Here is a 19188-nt window from a genome sequence, read left to right as displayed (position 1 = left end):
TCGGAGCACAGATGACCTTCCAGGAGGCAGCTGTCAGCTGGGCCAGTCATGCTCCATCAGAGCCAGGGCGTGATGGACAGAGAGAGGCAGGCCTGCCCAGACCGCCTCGTCCCTACCTTTCCAGAAGCTCCGGCGTCCCGCTCCTGGACGTGGCTTCTAACCACGCGGGCAGAGCCGAGCCCGATCTAGAGACAGCGAGGGTAGCAGCCAGGGCCGTGCGTGCCCAGCGACAGGCCGAGGCCTGCACCTGCTCTGATGGGGTGGCTAGGGCAGTTCCCTCCTCAACTTCGACGAGCGGTGGCCGTACGCAGAGGCGGCGACACAGGGAGGACAGCGCAGTTACAAGTGGGCACGGGCCTTTATTCTCAGTGCATGGCAGTACTGGTTTCTGCTCATCAGCAAGAATTATTCGTTCCAAAAAAAAAAAAAAAATCCCTTTGAAAACTCCTTTGCTCTTTTACCTTCTCAGTGGAACACCACATTTGAATGGCACATCTGCCAATATATAGCACCCCCCTCCCACCCCAAGAACCATATAAATACATGCGAAATATTGTCCACAGAGCTTAAAGATACCAAGATGCGATACAGGCCGGTGCTGAGCTGCAGTTGAGCCGCAAACACTGGGCACACGTCCTTTGTTTGTGTCATGCAGGCCACAAGAGTCAACCTTGTGTTTTTCTCTTTTGTACAAAAATACCAGCGCTTGTTCTACTAGCTAACAAAAAGGACAAGGTGGAACTCCAAGTCTACCTGCGTGCGCATTCCAAGAGCACACGCACACAGGTTTGTTGGCACGGACATAGGGCGTATGCACACGTGGCACACACACACACACGGGGACGAGACAGGAGCCCCGGGCCGACTGGGCACGGGGGGCTCATCTCCCTCCGCCTCCTGGAACAGCAGGCCCGACGGCAGGGTGGGAGGGCAACAGGACTGGCACGGAGCCACGCGGAACCGAGGGCCTGGTCTACTCTGGGGCGTTCCTCAGCGCCATGGCCTCCGTGTGGTCCCCACGCGGGACAGGTGAGGAAGTGCGCCAAGGGGGATGGTCCCGGGAGGGGGCGTGCGAGTGTGCCCGGCCTCGCTGGGTTTTGGGCAGCGAGGGAATCGCTCAGACTGACCTGGGCAGACGCTCCCCTCTTGACGCTCCGGGGGAAGAAAGCCAAGTAATGAAGCCTCCCTGGACCCCTCAAAGATGGGGGACCCCTACGGGAAGGGCTCAGCCCTGGGCCAGGACCAGTCACTGCTGCCCTGAGGCTGAGTCCGCTGTCCCCGACCCAGCACAAAGCACAAAACCTTTCTAGGGGAGGGAAGGAGCCTCAAATCAGGTGCGCGCACCAAGACTCACTCGCGGAAAACTCCCAGGGGAACAGGAAGTGAGACAGCCATAAAAAGCAGCGGACCCCAGACCGGAGCATCCTAGGGACTGGGAGGTGGTGCTGGCCTGGGGAGCACTTGGCCTGCCATTCTCTGAGAAACACACCGCGGGCAGAAGGTCCGGGCTCTAACGGCCGGCTGCCAGGAGCCTGTGGCTTGTGCGGGCCAGGCTGTGCTCCTCCCGGCCAGCCCGGGTTCCCTAAGCTCACGGGAGAGGATGCTAGGATGGCGCTTTCTCCCCTCCCCGTCAGACCCTTTCAGACCCAAAGCGCCATTTTGGGGAGAAGCGTTAGGAACTTGTGCCGTATCTGCTCACTGCCAATTGGATCGCTGAAACTCAATAGAAAAAACTTACATAAAACAAAATATATGCACATAAACACTGAAACTTAATTCCATATCAACAAAATTTATATTAAAAAAAGTCTAGAACCCGACAGATTTTTCCCCCCTAAGTACAAGGATGGCTGTTTGGCGAAAGGAAATACAGTGCGCTGGCTCTGAAACCAACGGCGGAGACACGAGGTCACCCCTCGTGTCAAGAGCTAGGTGCGCACTTCCTTCCACCGGGTTCCGTGACGGCACTGGATTGTGAATCCTTTAAATACAAGACATATGGCTGACGCAAAAATATCAGTTTCTAATCTAAAGAAGACTCTCTGTTTTTTTGCATAATATTTCTGTATTTTCTCTCCTATGGAAACTAGCGTGCGCGCGCGCACACACACACACACAGAAACCATTGACTTTAAAAACCTAGACCTGAGCTCTCCCTCCCGGGTCACCTGTCAGGCACGAGTCTCAGGAGCAGAAATGGTCGAGGAGGAGAGGAGCCTCCGAGCTTCTTATTGGCTTTTTAGAATGATCTGAGGTACTAAAAGACTTGACAGAATTCAGTCTTCCGATGTACTTAATAAATATTTATGTGAACACCTTACACCTTGGGTGAGCTGTTTATTACCCCCCTGTGGGTACTGAAGACAGAGAAAAATCGCTGAAGCACGGAACCTGCACAAAACCAAAGCCAAGTGTGCTTTTTCTCTTCCCTACTAGGATGGATTCTGCAGCAGTGCGGGGTGCGGTGGGCGTGGCTTCCTTGCTGGTCCCGCCTTCGACAGACAGCGCAGGAGAGTGGGGAGAGGGAACAGGGGTCTGGGAAGGGCTGGAGCAGGTGGCTCAGGTCACCTCCTCCCCCAGCGGGATTCACACGCCCTGGAGCCCTCTCCATTTTCTTCCCATTGCTCTCGGAGGAGGGGAGTGGGCTTCATTTATTACAGGGGACGGAATGAAGTTGGGGGGCCCCCTCCCATGTGCCCCCACCTGCCCCAGGGAGGAACACTGAGACACCCCCTCGCAAAGCCCCCAGCTCCTGAGGGGCAGGTGGGGAGGGCAGCGCTGGGGAGAGAAGGCACCGGGCTCTCCCCCATGGCAGCCGGACCCACTGCTGGCAGGGGGCTCGTGGGGGGGTGGGGGGCAGGCGTGCAGGAGGAAGGCGAGGGCAAGGGGGCGCTGCGGGGTGGGCCTTTTGGCCCCTGTGAGCCGGTCAATGCCACAGGCTCCCCCACTCTGGATACACATCTTTCAAGGTAAGAATATCTGAGAAAGGCTGGGATCTTCTCAGAGAGGGAGGAACAATGGGGCACGGGTAAGAGGCAGACCCGAGAGCCAAAGGGGATGCGTGGGCTGGAAGTGCGGGGCTTCTGGTCCCTGTGGGCAGGTGCTCTGGAGTCCTGCTGCAAGGGCCCGGGGGCTCCCTCAAGGCTTCGGGATGCTCACTCGCCCAACCCTTGGCTGATGGCTTTGAAAGCAGCAGTTGCCCCCAGGAGGAGCGCCCGGGAGCCTGCTCCGAAGGCCTGCCAGCTCCTGGCTGCAAGTCCAGCCAGGGGGCAGGGCACCCCCAGCTCCCCCTTCTGCCATCCCTTGAGGACGAGGCCAGGACTCAGGCCCCTGGTAAACTCTCCCGGATGTGTGCAGGCGCCCCAGCGGAGGCCGCGCTCCCCCTGCACCTGAGCCTCCCCAGCCCCGCCCGCCGGATGGCAGTTTAGAAGCAGAAGGTAGCCCGGCAACAGCAGGTGACCTCGGCAGCCCCTAGCTGCTCCCACAGGACCCTTCCTCAAGGGAGCCTCCCTGCCTGTGCAACTACACCGAGATTTCTACCGGGCCAGGAGGGAGAACGGTGCCGGTCCGCGCGATGCACCCACGTCCTCTCTAGTCTCTCAACAGACACAGCGCTAAAACAGAAACAAGCCGGGGGGAGGGAGACGATGGGGCTCACGAGAGACAGAGAGGATGCCGGGCAGGTGGGGCCGGAAGGGCAGGAGGAGCCAGAGGCCCTCAGGTGAAGCGTTTAAAACGGGACAGTTGTTGTGAGCTCGCTCACTCAGCCGGCTGACTCCACACCTCTCCGCATTTCATCTGGGGCGGGCTGTCTGTCTGTCTCAGCTCTCAGCGTGGCTGATCACCGGCCCAGACCCGCAGGGCAGCATCCCGAAGTCAGGAGAAGGTCACGCAGCTGTGAACACTGGGGTGGGGGTGTCGGGGGCGGGGCTCGGGTTGGGGTGACGCCCAGAGGATTGTCATCATTTCACCACGGACAGCGGACACCCCGAGGAGGAGACTGCCAGTACCTGCCCGGGGTTTGACTGGATCCTGCTACAAACCCCAGCTCAAGTTTTGGCTGCCATCCTGGTAGGTCTCTTGTTTATTCATCTTTTTTGTGCTCAGGTGGGGGGTGGGGTGGGGTTCAAACACACTTGGGAGCAGCTGACGTGACAGTGGCAAGTTGCATTGTCGCCTTACGGGGAGAGCAGATGAGAAGGGGCGCAGGGGAAGCAGGGGTGGGGGTCCTAGAACGAGTGTTCACACGGAGGTCTCCAGGCTGTGCAGAGGGCTGTCGGAGCGGGACGCGGCAGCTCGCGACGGCTTGCAGTCCACCGCGTTGTTGTTTTTGTTGGCGTAGGGCGCAGCCTCGCCGTCCGGCGGGAACACCTTGGACCCAGAGTCCAGGGCCTCGTGCAGACTGTCGTCCTCCTGCTCATCTAGGAAGGGTGTTCGTGGCGACTCCTCATCTATGGCGAATTCAGGGTGGGTCATGAAGTTGTGGATGGAGTTCTGGTTCCTGGGCTTCTGAATGCTTTCGTGGAGGGAGCTATGGAACGCTCTGACCACCTTGATCTGCACCGGGGGAAGCAGGAGGAGGACGAGAAAACAGCACAGTGAGAATCGGCCAGCAGGAAGGCAACCAGCGAGGAGAGAAACAAAGCCCAGACACAAACAACTGCTCCACAACCAAAAACCAAGAGACCATGGGGCATGAGAAACATCGCAAGGCTCAAATGTCAAGCAGGGGGCGGGGTGGGGGTGAGTGATGGCAGACAACTGTGACGCATCGGAAGCTGAATTAAAAAAAAAAAAAAAACAAAACAGGAAACCCAAAGCAAAGTCAGCATTCCCAAACAATCCATTTTTAAAATGAAACAGAAAACAAAATGAGTCATTAGTTCTTTCGGATGGAGGGCAAAGACGCTGGAACTGGGCGCAAGTTAACAGCCAAACGTTAAAAAAAAAAAAAAAAGATTCACACGTGTGGACTTCTGTGTCGAGGCCAAACATTTCGTGAATGCGGGATGGGAAAAAATGATACATCTAAGCTTCATTGTTTGTTGAACCCCCCTCCAAGGGCCAAGAGGAAACCGATCTGCACATTGAGTGACAAGTGACTGTAACCGCTACACAGCCAGGCAGACAAACCAGTGTTCACTTGTGTGGGCCGCATGCAGGCAACGAGAACCTCCAACCGAGTGAGCTGCCCTCGCGGTCAGAGGCATGCACGGGGTCACATCCCATAGCCTCCGCTGGGCCCCCTTCCCCGAGAGAAAAGGGGACTCGACTCCTTCACTGCTCCCCTGGACGAGGCTAAAACACAGGTGTCAAAGGACGCTCTCCTCCTGCCTACGAGGGGAGGCCTGGCTCCCACAACCCAAATCCATGTCCCTGTCTCTGCGCCCAACGAAGCCCCTGCCTCCAGCTGTTTGCAAACTGTGAAGAGGAACACGGTTCCGCGTGGAGAAGGGAAAGGGAGAGACGGGGCGGGGAACCCAGTCCAGGAAGCTGTGCTGCACACGAGTGGCGCATCCCAGAGGGCGGGCAAGGGGACTGCACCAGCCCGCGTCAGCCTTTGTCCTCCTGCACCGACAGGAAGGGGTCCAGAGGGAGAAGCTGATGTGGACTGATGTCTGGGACCAGGATCTGCTCCTTGGGCAGCTCCGCTGTCCTCACCTGTAGCTCACTCTCTCGCTCTCCCTCCCTCTCTCTGAGCCTGGGCTGGGAGAATCAGGGTAGGGGGAGAGGACTGGATGCCAGAGAACCTGGAGGGGCGTGGCCTCAGGGCAGCTGTAGCTGCGGGGAGGTGGCTGATCCTGGTCTCCTCCGCAGGGGAAGCTGCTGAGGCTGGGGCGGGGCGGGGCGAAGTGCTGAACACTGGGGCAGGGCATCTCTCTCGTTCTGCTGCTGCTCAGGCAGAGCACACTCATGGAGAGGACCTAAGAGTGTGGAGGAGCCAGCAGAGCAGTCAGCCCCGGGGCCGGCGCTGTGGCGTTAGCGGGCTAAGATGCCACCTGCAGTGCTGGCATCCCGTATGGGCGCTGGTTCCAGTCCCGGGCTGCTCCACTTCTGATCCCGCTTCCTGCTAATGCACCTGGGGAAGCAGGAGATGCACCAAGTGCTCCACCCTCGTGGGAGACCTGGAAGAAGCTCCTGGTTTCAGCCTGGTCCAGCTCTGGCTGTTGTGGCCGTTTTGGGAGCAAACCAGCAGATGGAAGACTTTTCTCTGTTTCTCCCTCTCTATCTTTCAAATAAAGAAAATAAATCTTTTAAAAAGAAAGCCAAATAAATTAGCTGAATCTCCTGTCCTAGGGCTTTCTGCCACTGTGTAGAATCTTCCAGAATACTGGGCAAAGAAGGCTCACCGTCAGTACGGTTGGTCCCTCCTCCCTGGAGACACTGCACGTCCACTGGCTAAGTTTTCTGCTCTTCCTCGCCCCACCACGGCCTGCAGCCCCCCTCAGCAGGGACGTGGCAAGGACTTCTTGCCGCTCAGTGCGATCAAGCAGCTTAACACCTCAGCTAGGAAGACTCAAGGAGCCGGGCCACACGCGCCCCTGACTGCACAGGACTGAGGACCCATGTTTCGCCCTCCTAGGATTCCTGCTGTGCACCCGAGGGTGGACTGTACCTGCACGATGCCTCTGCTCCCGATCCCGGTGAGCCGGGGGAGTGGAAGCTCCACTGGCGTCCAGCGAGCTCCCGCTTCCCACGGCTCCACGTCAGATCTTCGAGCGAGGCAAGTGGGGTCAGGTGGGCCCAAACCAACGCCTTCTCTCTTGGCCCCGGGGGCTACCCGGGCAGATGGACAGGCCCCAGCGCTCCCACCTGCTGCAGAAGTGCAGCCCACCCTGCTCATCTGCTTTTGGGATCTCAGAACCTCTAGGGGGAGCACTACAGGACGGCGTGCGCCCTCAGCGTCAGTGACGTCAGACTTCCTACTTCTGTTTTAGACGCAGGTGAGGCCTTCCTGAGACAAGTCCATGGGAAATCCACTGTGGAAAACAGACTTTTAAACAAACTGGGGCTGGAATGAGGGTCTGGAGTCCTGCTTGCTGGCTTTTCCTCTCACCTGCTGGGTGGCCAAGCATTGTTATAGGAGATAAAAAGTGATTTGGGGATAAGCAGATGGAAAAGGTAGGGGAGGCTTTTGGGGGAACAAGGAAGAGCCATCCAGCCTAGACTGCAGACCTTCGGGGATCTAAAGGGACACCGGGCACCTGTAAGGGAAGCTGAGTGTCAGAAAGCTAGGGCCCCCACCGGGCCAGCGGCAGGAGAGAAGGGGACGCCCGTGGGACATCACCGCCCCAGGTCCGCACCCTCCCTGCAGCGTGGTGTGTGGTGCGGGGACAGCAGTGGAGGCAGGACAGGGCTAACGCAGCAGGCGGGCGTCGTGCAAGCTCTGAGCCCCGCCCACTCAGCCGACCCCCCACCCTCCCTGCTCATTCGGGAAGGGGGCTCCTTGAGGACAACTCCTGCTCCTGTCCCAGGAGCCCCGAGCAGTGCCCGGGCACACTCTGGGGTCAGATGGAGACCCCCTTTCCTCGGCTGGAATTCAGCTGCTTTCTGCTTCCTTTCCAGAAAGCAGGGGAGGAAAGGCCCGGGCTCTCCCTGGAGAGGGAGGCCCTGCACAGCCGTCCCGTGAGGGTGGGACAGATATTCCAACGTGTAAGATCTGGAATGGGAAAATGCCTGACCCTGACTTCCCGGACTTCCCAGGAGGAAGGCCGGGGCGGCCTGCCTGTGCTCCGGGCGTCTACTGGAGCCAGCATGCGGGCTCCCTCCCGCTCAGTCTCCCGACACTCACCCTTCCCGCCAGAGAGGGAAGGAACAGACACCAGTTAGCAGGGAGAGCAAATGCGGAAGAGAGGCGGGATTAAGACAGGAACGTGGGAGGCCCGAGGGGGAGGCTCTTGGATACTCGCGGGCTGACACTTGTTCTTTCTTGCCTGCCTTTGAGCCTGTGGACGCAGCACGTGTCTCTGTCAAGCCCCACCCCCGCAAGTCTGACACCAGAACACTTATGGTTGGCTCAAAAATCTAAACGAATCCAACTCTGGTCAACCTGCCCGGTTCATAATGCGGCAAGCCACAGACAACGCAAAGGCTCTTCCTGCGGCTCTGTGCCGGGGTTGGGCACGGGGCTGGGCGGGGTGGCTGAAGGCGCGGACTCGACTCGACACGCAGATCTGGGAAGCCCCACGAGGGACTCACTACCGAGAAACTCCTTCACGGCCCTGTCGGGGAAGAGCTGGCTGCCTTCCTGCGTTCCCCTCCGGGAAAAGGCCCAGTGACCGGGGAGAGGAGAGCACAGCGTCAGCCAGGGTCTGACAATCTACCACCGGGACCGCCTGCTCTGAGCCCGAGAGTGGATGGCATTGCAGCGCCAGGCTGGCTGGCAGAGCGGCTCCTAGACTGCACGTGCAAACGAGACAGGAAGGGCTGGCTACCGGCGAAGCAATCGAACCAGAGGAGAGAAGCAAAGGAGGGTTGCTCTTCCAGAAACTCCTAAAAAAAAAATAGCTTAGTCGATGACGTAAAACATGTTGTTTTGATCCTTCCACGTGCCCAGAAGTGGGCCAATAGATTCTTTTTTTTTTTTTTTTTTTTTTGACAGGCAGAGTGGACAGTGAGAGAGAGAGACAGAGAGAAAGGTCTTCCTTTGCTGTTGGTTCACCCTCCAATGGCCGCCGCGGCCGGCGCACTGCGCTGATCCGAAGGCAGGAGCCACGTGCTTCTCCTGGTCTCCCATGGGGTGCAGGGCCCAAGCACTTGGGCCATCCTCCACTGCACTCCCTGGCCACAGCAGAGAGCTGGCCTAGAAGAGGGGCAACCGGGACAGAATCCGGCGCCCCGACCGGGACTAGAACCTGGTGTGCTGGCGCCGCAAGGCGGAGGATTAGCCTAGTGAGCGGCGGCGTCAGCCCAGTAGATTCTTAAAGTGAGAGCTTGCTTTATTTATGGGCCCTGCAAGGTAAAAGGTCCAGGACCCTCCACCCTGAGCTACCTGCCCCGCTATGGCCGCCGGGGGCGTGCCAGCAGGAGGGCTGTCTGAGCAAGCCCAGAACTAGCTGGGCTACGGCAGGTGCAGCCGTCAAAACCCACGGGCACGGTGGCTCTCTGTGTGCCTCTCCTCAAGCAATCCCCGCGTCACCCTCAAGTGAACAGACTCCCTGGGTGTCCACTCAGCCTCACCTTGCGTCTGAGCTTAGGAGGGAGAGTTTAGACTCAGAGGGAGTAGAGGAGCAGCGACATAGCCAAACAAAGCAAGAGACAAACAAAAAACCCTGAAAACAACAAAAACAAAACAAAGAGGCAAAGCAAAACAAAAACACAAGGAAAGGAAGAAACAAGCGACGCAGAGGCACAGGCGGAAAACAGGATTCTGGTCTTTAAAATGCTTAAGGTTTAATAGCTTTTCAACATTGAAAAATAATAATCAAAGGGCACACAGCCTGGTTTTAGAGTGGGACTTTTGTCTTTTCTTCCCTTGGGTCAAAGGTCAAAGGGAAAAACCAAAAGGAAAAGCTAACCACGGTGGGTTAGGGCGGAGGCCGCGTGCTCTCTTGTGGTCATCTTAGCAAATCATGCATCGTAAGAGACTCTCACTCACTGCCCACAGTAGGAGATGACGCGGCAGCAGCAACAGAAGTGGTGGGGGAGGTTCTGACTGGCGCAACCGACACATAGGACGAGCTAGGACCCAGTTTTACGTCAAGGTGCTGCCCCATGGTCTGGCGCCTTAGGACTCCCTTAATAGAGGCTCCCGTCTGGAATGTGTTAATTACTTCGATCTGCAAAGAATCAGAGAGTGAGACAGCTTTGCTCCCCAGTCAGCAGAGGGTAGGAGAGCGAGGGCGGGCGGTGGGGGGCTGGGGAGGGCACAGGAGAGAGAGAGAGAGAGAGAGAGAGAGAGAGAGAGAGGAGAGTCGCTCACACACAGCAGTGGTGAGGGGAGGGGGGTGCTCATTGCATATGGCACTTCAGTTAAGGAACGGTTACCATGGAGCCAAATGCCCGCTCAGGACTCAGAGCCCGGCTGTGCTGGGCATCTGAGTGTGCAGGTGTCCTTGCGTCTTCAGAGCTCAAAGCGGGCTGCCCCGCCTCCGGCCCTCCTTGCGCTAGGCAGGGCCTGGAGCCTGCGCATCGTCCTGACCCCGACTGTGAAACAGAAGGCGCTCAGCACCTGCACCAAGTCAACCGCAGCCTCTGTTTGCAGGTTCTCCAGGGAAATAACTCACGTGTTTCAGGAAAAACCCAGGGGGTGTGGCAGGCCGTACAGAGGCGGCCGGAGTGGAAAGGCGCCCGAACCCGAGACTCCTGGGATCACGGAGTCTCCTGGGATCCCCTTTCCCCAGGCTGAGGGGGACAGGGCCCGTGTGCCCGTGGCCAGGGAACGCGCTGGAGTTCCTGAGCGTCCAGCAGTTAGCCCGGGGTGTGGCAGCCGAGGCTCCAGGCCTGTGCCAACGTCTCCTCATGGGCAGGGCAGTGAACGCATTCGCTTCCCAACAATGGCCTTGATCTGCCGTGGTCACCCCTGAACCCGAGGGAACAAGGCACAGACCAGAGGGGAGTCCCTGCTCTGTCGTGCACCTGCAGGAATCGTGCCTGGCGCGCCCACACGCTTAGCTAACGCCCAGGGTCATCTACCGGGGCACCGGGAAAGGTGCTGCCTCTCTCGCCCGCCGCACCTCCCCGGGAGTGGAGGCCGGAAAGCGGGCACCTTGTGAACAAAGGGTTGTTCTCATGGAGGGGCGGCCTTCAAAAAGCTCATGGAAAATGCAAATGATGAAAAAGCCATGATGCATGGATAACAAGATTTTTTGCACCAAAATAAACGTTACCTTTTAATTCCACTTTCCACAAACTTTTTGAAGTACCTTTGCATTTATGAAGCTTCCTGAGAAGCCGTGAAGTGTTCTGGGCTGGTTTCTGGATTCGGATTCCAGGGAACTGCGGGAGGGCAGGCCTGGCACAGGGGAGGTTCCAGTTCCATGGGGGGGCGGGGTGCTGCAGGGACCCCCTAACTCAGTACTCATTCGGGCAGCTGAGTCCCAACCTTGACAGTGAAACTGGACGCCAGCTCACCTTCCCGGGACTCTGGCCCTTAAGTTTCTCAAAACTTCTGCTTTCTAGAGCTTTCAGAGTTCAGGGAGAATAATCTAGAACCAGGACTGGATAACAGCTTGGCACACCTCCAGTCGCCAGGGGTTGCGAGGACCATGACAGTGAGAAGCAACTGGCTGGCAGGGATCCTGTTAGCACCCCCTGGGGCCGAGGGTTTGGAGCCACGAGGGGACACACAGCTGCTCACAGGGGCAGGTGCCCGAGGGGGTGGCATGGCCGTGGTCACTGCAGCATCCCTGGCCGGTTGTTTCTGTGGCCCGGACTGCCTGGTGCTCCAACAGAGAAAGGTCGTAGGCCAAAGCCAGGCAGCCAGTGCCACCAGACAGAGAGGTGCACAGTCAAGGGGACAGAGGCTGGCAGTGGAGGGAGAGGAGGACCCGGGGGCCTCAGCCCCCCAGGAGAGGAGACGGGCAAGGAGGGAGCGAGGAGGCACTGCAGTGAGGGGCTCCTGGTTAGGAAAAAAACCACGCAATGGAAGAGGAGGCGGGTGTTCCTGAAGGGAAGAAAAGCAAAGAAAGGTTATTTTGGAAAAGAGTAGACCCCTGGGAAAGCACAGGGGCAGAGATGGGAGCCGCGGGCACCAGGTTCTAGGGGCACTTGACGGACTCGGCAGCTGGCGGCTGGGGTGGGCACCGTGCACACCCCCAGGGGCCTGTGCGGGTCCCGCTGGGGTGCCCCCTCTGGGAGGAGGACTCGAGTGAGGGGAGAGCAGCCGCAGGGCTCCCCTGCCCGGCCCTCATCCACTTCCCCGTCTGCCGTCTTGCCCGTGGGAGGCCCGGGCCTGCTGGGTGTGTGGCTGGATGTTTGCATCTGCTGGGAGGCAGGCCGCACCGGGGACCTCTCTGAGCCAGCTGCAAGGCCAGTTTCGAGGCTGAGCGTGATTTTTGGGATCAGCGGAGGGAGACAGGCCCAAGACGGGGAACCTCGGGATCGGCACAATAAGGTGTGTGGGGTGATGGCAGGGAAAGGTGGAACGGACCAGCCCAATCCAGAAGGGAGCCTCGGCTGCTGCGTGGAAGGTGGCAGGAAAGAAGCCACTCCGAGGTGACAGGCAGGGACTTGGGAGCAGCAGCAGGAGCCGCTTCCTAATCCCACTTCAGAAATGGCAAAAAGGGAAGAGGTTTGAAGAAATGACAGCTTCTTCCTTTTCGAGAAGCAAGCCGGAACCCTGCAAGAGACGCTCGGGCGTGGGGACGCTGCTGTCACAGGGCGGGAGGTCTGAGTGGGAGGTCAGGGCACGAGTTGGTTTTCCTGAGCTCCCTCCAGAGAACGGCGATTCCCGTAACGGCAGCGCAGGGGGCACCACGCGGCCTGCGGGGGATGCTGGCCCAGGATCTAACTTCCTCCTCCGAAGGGGTAGGGACACTGCCCAGTTTCTACCCTGGGGTCTGGTCCAGTGCTTGCAGGAAGCTTGCCCATCCAACAGAGGGCGGCAGAGAGCGCTCGAGCCCCAGCCCGCAGCTCTCAGGCTTGGCAGACAAGGTCCCAGGGCCCAGGCCCCGGGACTCCCTGCCTCCCACGCAGAAACCCCCATCTCTGTCCTGGAGCTCGGGAGCTGGGGCTGCCCTGGCCCGGGGAGAGACGCCGGCCGCCCGCCACCCTCTCCCAGCATGGGGTGGTGTCCTCCCCTGGGGCGAGCAGAGACCACGAGCGGAGTACCTGGGTCTGGATCCGGTTCAGGCCCCGGAACCAGAGGATCTGGCCTCGGCGCAGCTCCATCTCGGCGTGGTCGATCTCATCCAGCCCCTCGGCGTCCTTGCTGATCTCCTCCTTGGTGGTGCCGTGCCCGGCCTCCTTCAGGAACTTCAGGGATTGCGTGGGTATCGCAGAGATGATCTGAGGACGAGAAGAGCCGTCACCTCGTGGGGGCCACCTCGTGGGAGCCGGCCCGCGGGCAGTGACAAGCTGGGGGAGAGAGGATGTGGGAGGAGCTGGGCACGTGGTATGCGCACGGCCAAGGCGCAGGGACAAGGCCTGGGTGAGAAGGATCTTCTGGGTTCCCACTCCCACTGCAGCCTGTGTGGTCAACCTCGGGGAGGGGGTACCCCACGCTTCCACGGCGTGCAGCGCCCGAGCAGACTGTGTGCGACTCAGAACAAGTCACTGGGCGAGCTGGGGGCGTGGGCAGGTGGCGCTGGCACCACGTGCTGAGAGGGAGGAACACTTGGGCTTTGTGCTGCGATGCTGGGAGGGGCTGGGGGCTTCCGAAGGAAAGCTGCCGCGTGGCATCAAGGCCCGGGGGCGGCCCCACGGGGGACCGGCAGCAAGGGAGCGACACAAGGGGCCGGCAGCAGGGCAGCCTGGGGCCCGGGCTGCTGCTGTGTTCCAATACACACAGAGGAAGAACTCTTCTACTCCTAAGAGCCTCGATTAGAAACCACAAGGACTGGGTGCGGTGTTATGGAGCAGGGGGTAAAAGCCATCGCCTGCCACACCAGCATCCCACGTGGACGCAGCTTCCTGTCTCGGTAGTTCCACTTCTGACCCCCGCTTCCCTGCTAATGGCCTGGGAAAAGCAGAGGAAGATGGCCCAGGTGCTGGGCCCCTGCCACCTATATGCGAGCCATGGAAGAAGCTCCTGGCTCCGGGCTTCAGTCTGGCCCAGCCCTGGCCACTGTGGCTATCTGGGGCAGTGAACCAGTGGATGGAGGATCTCGCTCCCTCTCTCTCTGTAACTCTTTCAAATAAATGAATCAATCTTTTTTTTTTAATATCGTTTATTTGAAAGACAAAGAAAGAGAGATATCTCTTCTATCCACTATTTCACTCCCCAAATGTGTGCAACCAGTCGGGCAGGGCAGGGCTCAAGCCAGGAGCCTGGAACTCCATCCAGGTCTCCCTCTTGGGTGGCAGGGGTCCAGGTACCTGGGCCGTCATCCGCGGCCTCCCAGGGAGAGCACTGGCCGGAAGCGGAGCCAGGCCTTGAAGCCGGGTGCTCTGTTACGGCAGGTGGGCTGCATCAAATGCGGCCCCAGACCCTTCGGTTTTCTAAAGCTGAGTTCCACCGCAAAGTCCCACGCCCGCCTCAGGAAGCTAAGCGATCTGCCTGTGCCCAAGCACGGGTATAGAGGAGGCCAGGAGTTTCCGACGCGCAGGCCCCGATGCTCTCACCCCGGAAGACGGAGGGGACTCGAGGACTTGGGTGAGGAGAGGGGAGGGGAGGCTGAGGGCAGCTGGGAGCCCCTGCGGGTGCTCGTCCCGTCTCACAGAGGAGAGGGGTCTGCAGGCCGTGCAAACGCGTGGGGAAGGCACGCGGCTACTCACCTGGCCCCACAGGAGTTCTCCGATCCCAAAGAAGAGACACCACAGCCACTGCGACAGGCTGAGCTTTGTGCAGCTGAAGGGCTTGCCCCCAAATTCCACAATGAGAACCTAGAACAGAGAGTGGCGGCCCTCTAGACACGGCCGCAGATGCCACGGCTCCCCCTGCCCTCTCCGGGAGTTCTGGTTGGCTCGTTGCGGGAGGAGAGGGAAGCCTGGAAGGGGAGTGGGGAGGCGGTGAGGTGGGGAGAGGGGAGGCAGGGAGAGTCCACAGAGCAGCTGGACGGGCAGGCAGGCACACGTGCTGTGCTCGTGACTCCCGTAAGGTCAGAGCAGGGGCGTGGGGGCGTCCTGGGGCTAAAGCCAGCGGGCGACCAGGAGAGTGCACAGCATGGAGGGGGGCAGCGAGGGAGGGACCCTGCTGAGGCTGTGGCTGGACAGGGAGCTCCCAGTCCCTGGTACCCCCAGAGGGCAGGGAGGAAGGGGCCTGACCCTTTTATCTCAAGGTCCCCCATCTCCCTGACCCCAGTTCCCAGGCTGGACTCACTGCCAGCCCCGTGCCCCTCCCATCACTTCTCTTTCTCCGTGCCTTGCACGGCACTGTGCAGCACGCCACGTTGCCAGGAGGCACGGAGGTGGGCTGGAACAGCCTGACTGACCGTCCCCTGGTCACTCTGTGGAAGACGTGTACTTAGGAAGGTAATGAAAGGATCCATCTTGTCTTATTTGCATGCAGCACGTTGCCTTGTGCTGGAGCACTGGGCACACTGGGCTCCCGTTCTAGAGCAAGGTGCGCGTGGAGCTAAACTGGGAGCCCCAAGTGCTTGTCCTGCGGCCGCAGCCCCACCAGCTGCTCCCTTACTCCCTCTCCGAAGTACTTAGGGCGTCCTGGCTCCCAGCCTGGGGTCCCCGCCCTCCGCCCCGCTCCCGATGGGCCCTCACCTGGCTGATGAACGTGCCCAGGACCACCGAGCAGAAGATGAGGTTGTGGTAGATGCCAGCGAACACGTTCCTCTCGCCGTGGATCTTGCGGGAGTTGATCTCGTTGAAGAGCTGCATCAGCACGAAGGTGTTGAAGACGATGGTGTAGTGCTGGCTGGGCGGCGAGTGGAGCGGGGCCTTCCTCCCACTGTCGATGTGGAAGAACTTCTCACCTGTGGGGCGAGGGCAGGCTGAGTGGGAACACGCTGGCATGGCTACCCAGGGAGCGTATGGCTCGTGTGCACCCCAGGTGGGCAGCAGTGAGCCGTCCTGGCTCCTCCTACTTTAGCAGCCAGCCCTGCACTCAGCCTGCCTGCCTGGATCTTCCATTGTTCCATTGTATCTATCTGCCTTCTGGTGAAAATGAAGCCGACCACAGTAGGGCTGACATAGTTTTGCATTTTAGGGCCCCTATAGACTCATCCTACAGAATCATCGTCTGTATGACCTGAGCCACAGTGTTCTCGCGGGATGGAAAGGTGTAAAAACCGACCCTTGTGAAATTCTTCAGTGCGCTGGGCAGCGGCAATGCAGGCAGTGCTCAGCAGGTGGCGCCATCACTCCGGATCTGTGTCAACCTCTTTCCAGGGGCCATTCTCGGCCTCCATCTCCCTCCAGCACCCCCACCGCTGCCCCAGCCCCCGGCCCTGGCTCACCAGCAAAGACCAGGAAAAAGATGATGGTGAGCTGATAGACGGCGTGGCCCAGGATGTTCTTCATCATGGTCCGCGAGATCAGGGGCTTGTTGCGGCCGTAGGGGCGCCGCCGCAGCAGCGCGTCGGTGGGGGGCTCGGTGGCCAGGGCCAGCGAGGCGAAAGTGTCCATGATCAGGTTCACCCACAGCATCTGCACGGCTTTCAGCGGGGAGTCCTGGTGGGAGGAAGGTGCGGTCCCTTCAGCTTGCCCCAGGAGCGGCCCCTGCCCACTCAGGAGACCCCCTTCCGCCCCCGAGCTGGGTGGCCTCACTCCCACTGTCCACCTAGACTTCCAACCTGGCCGTGCTGTAGAAATGCACCTAACCTCCAGGCCGCAGATGGGCCGGCAACACCGCCCTGGCACGGCTGTTCTTGGAGAACAGACATGGTGCACCCTCGTGTTGGTGCCCACGGTGCTGGTCAACACATCAGAGCTATGAAGGGTGGACAGTTTATCTTCACTGGAGACAGTTGGCCCGGGGGCTCCGACATCGTGGGGACGCCCGGTGTACGGCGCACTCCCTGGCCCCTGCCTTGTCTCCCTCATCTGAGCCCACCGCAGGCCCCACTCACCTGAGTGATGCAGGCGCCCGTGAAGGCCACGATCACGGCCACCACGTTGACGGTGAGCTGGAACTGCAGGAACTTGGAGATGCTGTCGTAGACGTTCCGCCCCCACATCACGGCCTTGACGATGCTGGTGAAGTTGTCGTCGGTGAGGATGATGTCCGAGGCTTCCTTTGCCACGTCTGTGCCTGCAATCCCCTGGGGGGGGGGGGGGGAGGCGGGAGGGAACCCGGTGAGGGCTGGGCACCTCTGGAAGCCAGACTCCACTTCCTGATGGCCAGGAAACTTCCGAGCTGGGTGTGAACACTGGAGGGCACCCCAGAGGAAACGGGGGTGGGGTGGGGGTGACACACTGTGCCAGGGTCCCTACAGAGAAGGGCCGAGAGGGAGGGAGCCCATTCTCCCTGCCTAGGCCTGTTGGGAGCACAACTACGCAAAAGCGAAGTGGCTCGATGCCTTCACGGAACCTGATGTGCAGCCCTAGCAAATATACCTGTGGGCGGAAGACCTGGAAGAAGGCAGCCGGCTGGCTTTAGCTGACTCAGTGGATCAGTATTGTTACTGCTGTTTGGAAAGGATGACATATAGTTTAGGATAAAGCGAATGATGATTATGTTAATGCCACGACGAGTCAAAGTGTGGAGCATACGACATACAAATATAAAACCAGGGGGAGTCAAATCAAACGAGCAGGGTAGAAACTGGGAAGTGAGAATTCTCTCTTCCGAATGTGAAGGGGAGCTTGTTTTTGTTTTTGTTTTTAAACTTGAAATATTCTTGAAAATAAACAAGGGCAAAACCCAACAGGAGACAGTAAGAGCGTAACTCTTGGCTTTGCCTCCGAGAAGGCCTGGAAGCAAGGAACACCCTCTGGCTCCGGCTCTGTTCCCCACTGAACGGGACGGGGACTCCCAGGAGAAACGTGTGACGCCGGGCGCAGGCTCAGGCATCTGAGCTAAGGCCTGGAGAGAGCTGTGGGGGCCCCGCACTCAGCGGCACAGGGGCTCCGCGATGCTGAGGGGGCTTCTCCTGGCTGAGGGTGGGGCAGCCTGAGCGCCAAACACACACGGAACACACCGGAGAGAAACACACCAGCTATGCTTAAACCCACGAGGCTGTAAAATCGTGCTTAGAAAAACGCTCATCAGTCACCCTTGGAGGTTCCTAAGAAAACCAACTCGTCATCTTGAAAACTGGGGAGAGGAACAGCTAAGCTGCCTTTCACGTAAGAACTGAACCACACAGTAAGCTTGCTTCGTATAGAAGGAAAGCAAATAATTATTAATGGAAGTAAACCCATCAAATTACGATATTATCCTTTCACAGCCCCTAATGAGAGGAGGGATCTAGAATCTGATTGCTTCTAGAACTACTCACTTACAGGGATTACAAGAGGTGAGGGGAAATGTAAAGGGACATTCCAGGGATACGACCAACAAAATCCACACTGTGGGACAGCCTGTGTAGACAAGCAACACAGTTCCTTCAACGCTGAATCGCTGGGGGAAAAGGACGGAAGGGGTTGTGTAGGAGCTGACATCACTGGCCTGGGACTGCTGTCCTTAGATAGGCCCATCTGCAAGGCGGGCACTTGGCCAGCGTCCGGGAGCCTGGCTCTCCGAATGCTGGCAGTGAGTTAGCTGGCAAGGGAGGCGTGCTGGGTCTAGGCCGCGCCCAGACGGCGTGCTTCATCTGAGCACCTGCTCCCCCCCCAGGGGCCTGCGGTTCTGGTGCTTGCCGGGCAGGAGGGGCCTGTGTGACCAGTCCTAAAAGAACTGCGTGTGCGGAGACCGGGATGGGCTCCCGGGGGCGGGAGCATCACACGTGCACGTTGCGGGGTTTCTGCAGATGGCGGGAAGAGGGGACTCCGAGAGACGCCCCGGGAGGACAGCGCAGCCAGGCCTGGGTCCCCACACCCTGCCAGGCTCCTCCCCACGTCACTGGCACCATCTTTCTGTTTATTTAAAATTTATTTATTTTTATTTATTTGAAAGACAGAGTGACAGAGAGGTAGAGGAAGTGGGACAAGGAGAGGGAGGAGAGATTTTTTTAAAAAAAGATTTATTTATTCGAAAGGCAGTTACAGAGAGGCAGAGAGAGAGAGAGAGGTCTTTCATCTGCTGGTTTACTCCCCAGATGCCCTCAACGGTCAGAGCTGGGCTGATCTGAAGCCAGGGGCCAGGAGCCTCCTCCAGGTCTCCCACGTGGGTGCAGGGAGGGGCCCAAGGACTTGGGCCATCTTCTACTGCTTTCCCAGGCCACAGCACAGAGCTGGATCGGAAGTGGAGCAGCCGGGACTAGAACCAGTGCCCACATAGGATGTCAGTTGTCAGTACTACAGACAGCGGCTTTACTCGGACACCAAAGCATCATCCCCAGAGGGAGAGAGACAGAGACAGAGAGAGATCTCTCACCCACTGGTTCATTTTCCAAATGCCCACAGCACCCAGGAGCCAGGAGCCATGAGCTCCATCCTGGTCTCCCGAGTGGGTGGCAGGGACCCAAGCACTGAAGCCATTATTTCTGCTGCCCCCCAGGGTGCACGTTATTACCAAGAAGCCAGAGAGGATGG

At 59.1% G+C, this 19188-nt stretch overlaps 1 protein-coding gene and 1 long non-coding RNA gene across 7 annotated transcripts in view; one reads left to right on the top strand and one right to left on the bottom strand.

The window, feature by feature from the left end:
* Window positions 1-4054: 4054 nt before the first annotated feature.
* Window positions 4055-19188, bottom strand: part of LOC100353865 (plasma membrane calcium-transporting ATPase 4) — an 89241-nt gene continuing 74107 nt past the window's right edge. For 3 of the 6 annotated variants that reach the window (XM_002717580.5, XM_051821143.2, XM_051821146.2), the window contains 6 exons: window positions 16623-16814; window positions 16011-16224; window positions 15316-15527; window positions 14377-14484; window positions 12772-12948; window positions 4055-4557 (listed from right to left, as the gene is read on the bottom strand). In XM_002717580.5, coding sequence (XP_002717626.1) covers window positions 4243-4557; window positions 12772-12948; window positions 14377-14484; window positions 15316-15527; window positions 16011-16224; window positions 16623-16814 — 1218 coding nt within the window. In that variant the 3' untranslated portion in view covers window positions 4055-4242. Of the gene's footprint in view, window positions 4558-9598; window positions 9780-12771; window positions 12949-14376; window positions 14485-15315; window positions 15528-16010; window positions 16225-16622; window positions 16815-19188 lie in introns of all 6 variants that reach the window. The other 3 variants (XM_051821144.2, XM_051821145.2, XM_070055120.1) reach the window with 2 other exon arrangements.
* LOC138844924 (uncharacterized) lies at window positions 4557-9177 on the top strand. The gene is made up of 2 exons (XR_011381353.1): window positions 4557-6944; window positions 7946-9177. It is a non-coding gene; the product is annotated as an uncharacterized lncRNA (long non-coding RNA).

This window comes from Oryctolagus cuniculus, chromosome 13 (genome assembly GCF_964237555.1).
Source record: "Oryctolagus cuniculus chromosome 13, mOryCun1.1, whole genome shotgun sequence".
Classification (NCBI taxonomy): Eukaryota; Metazoa; Chordata; class Mammalia; order Lagomorpha; family Leporidae; genus Oryctolagus; species Oryctolagus cuniculus.
Note: the sequence above shows the minus strand (reverse complement) of the source record. Positions and strands in the feature narration are given on the sequence as shown.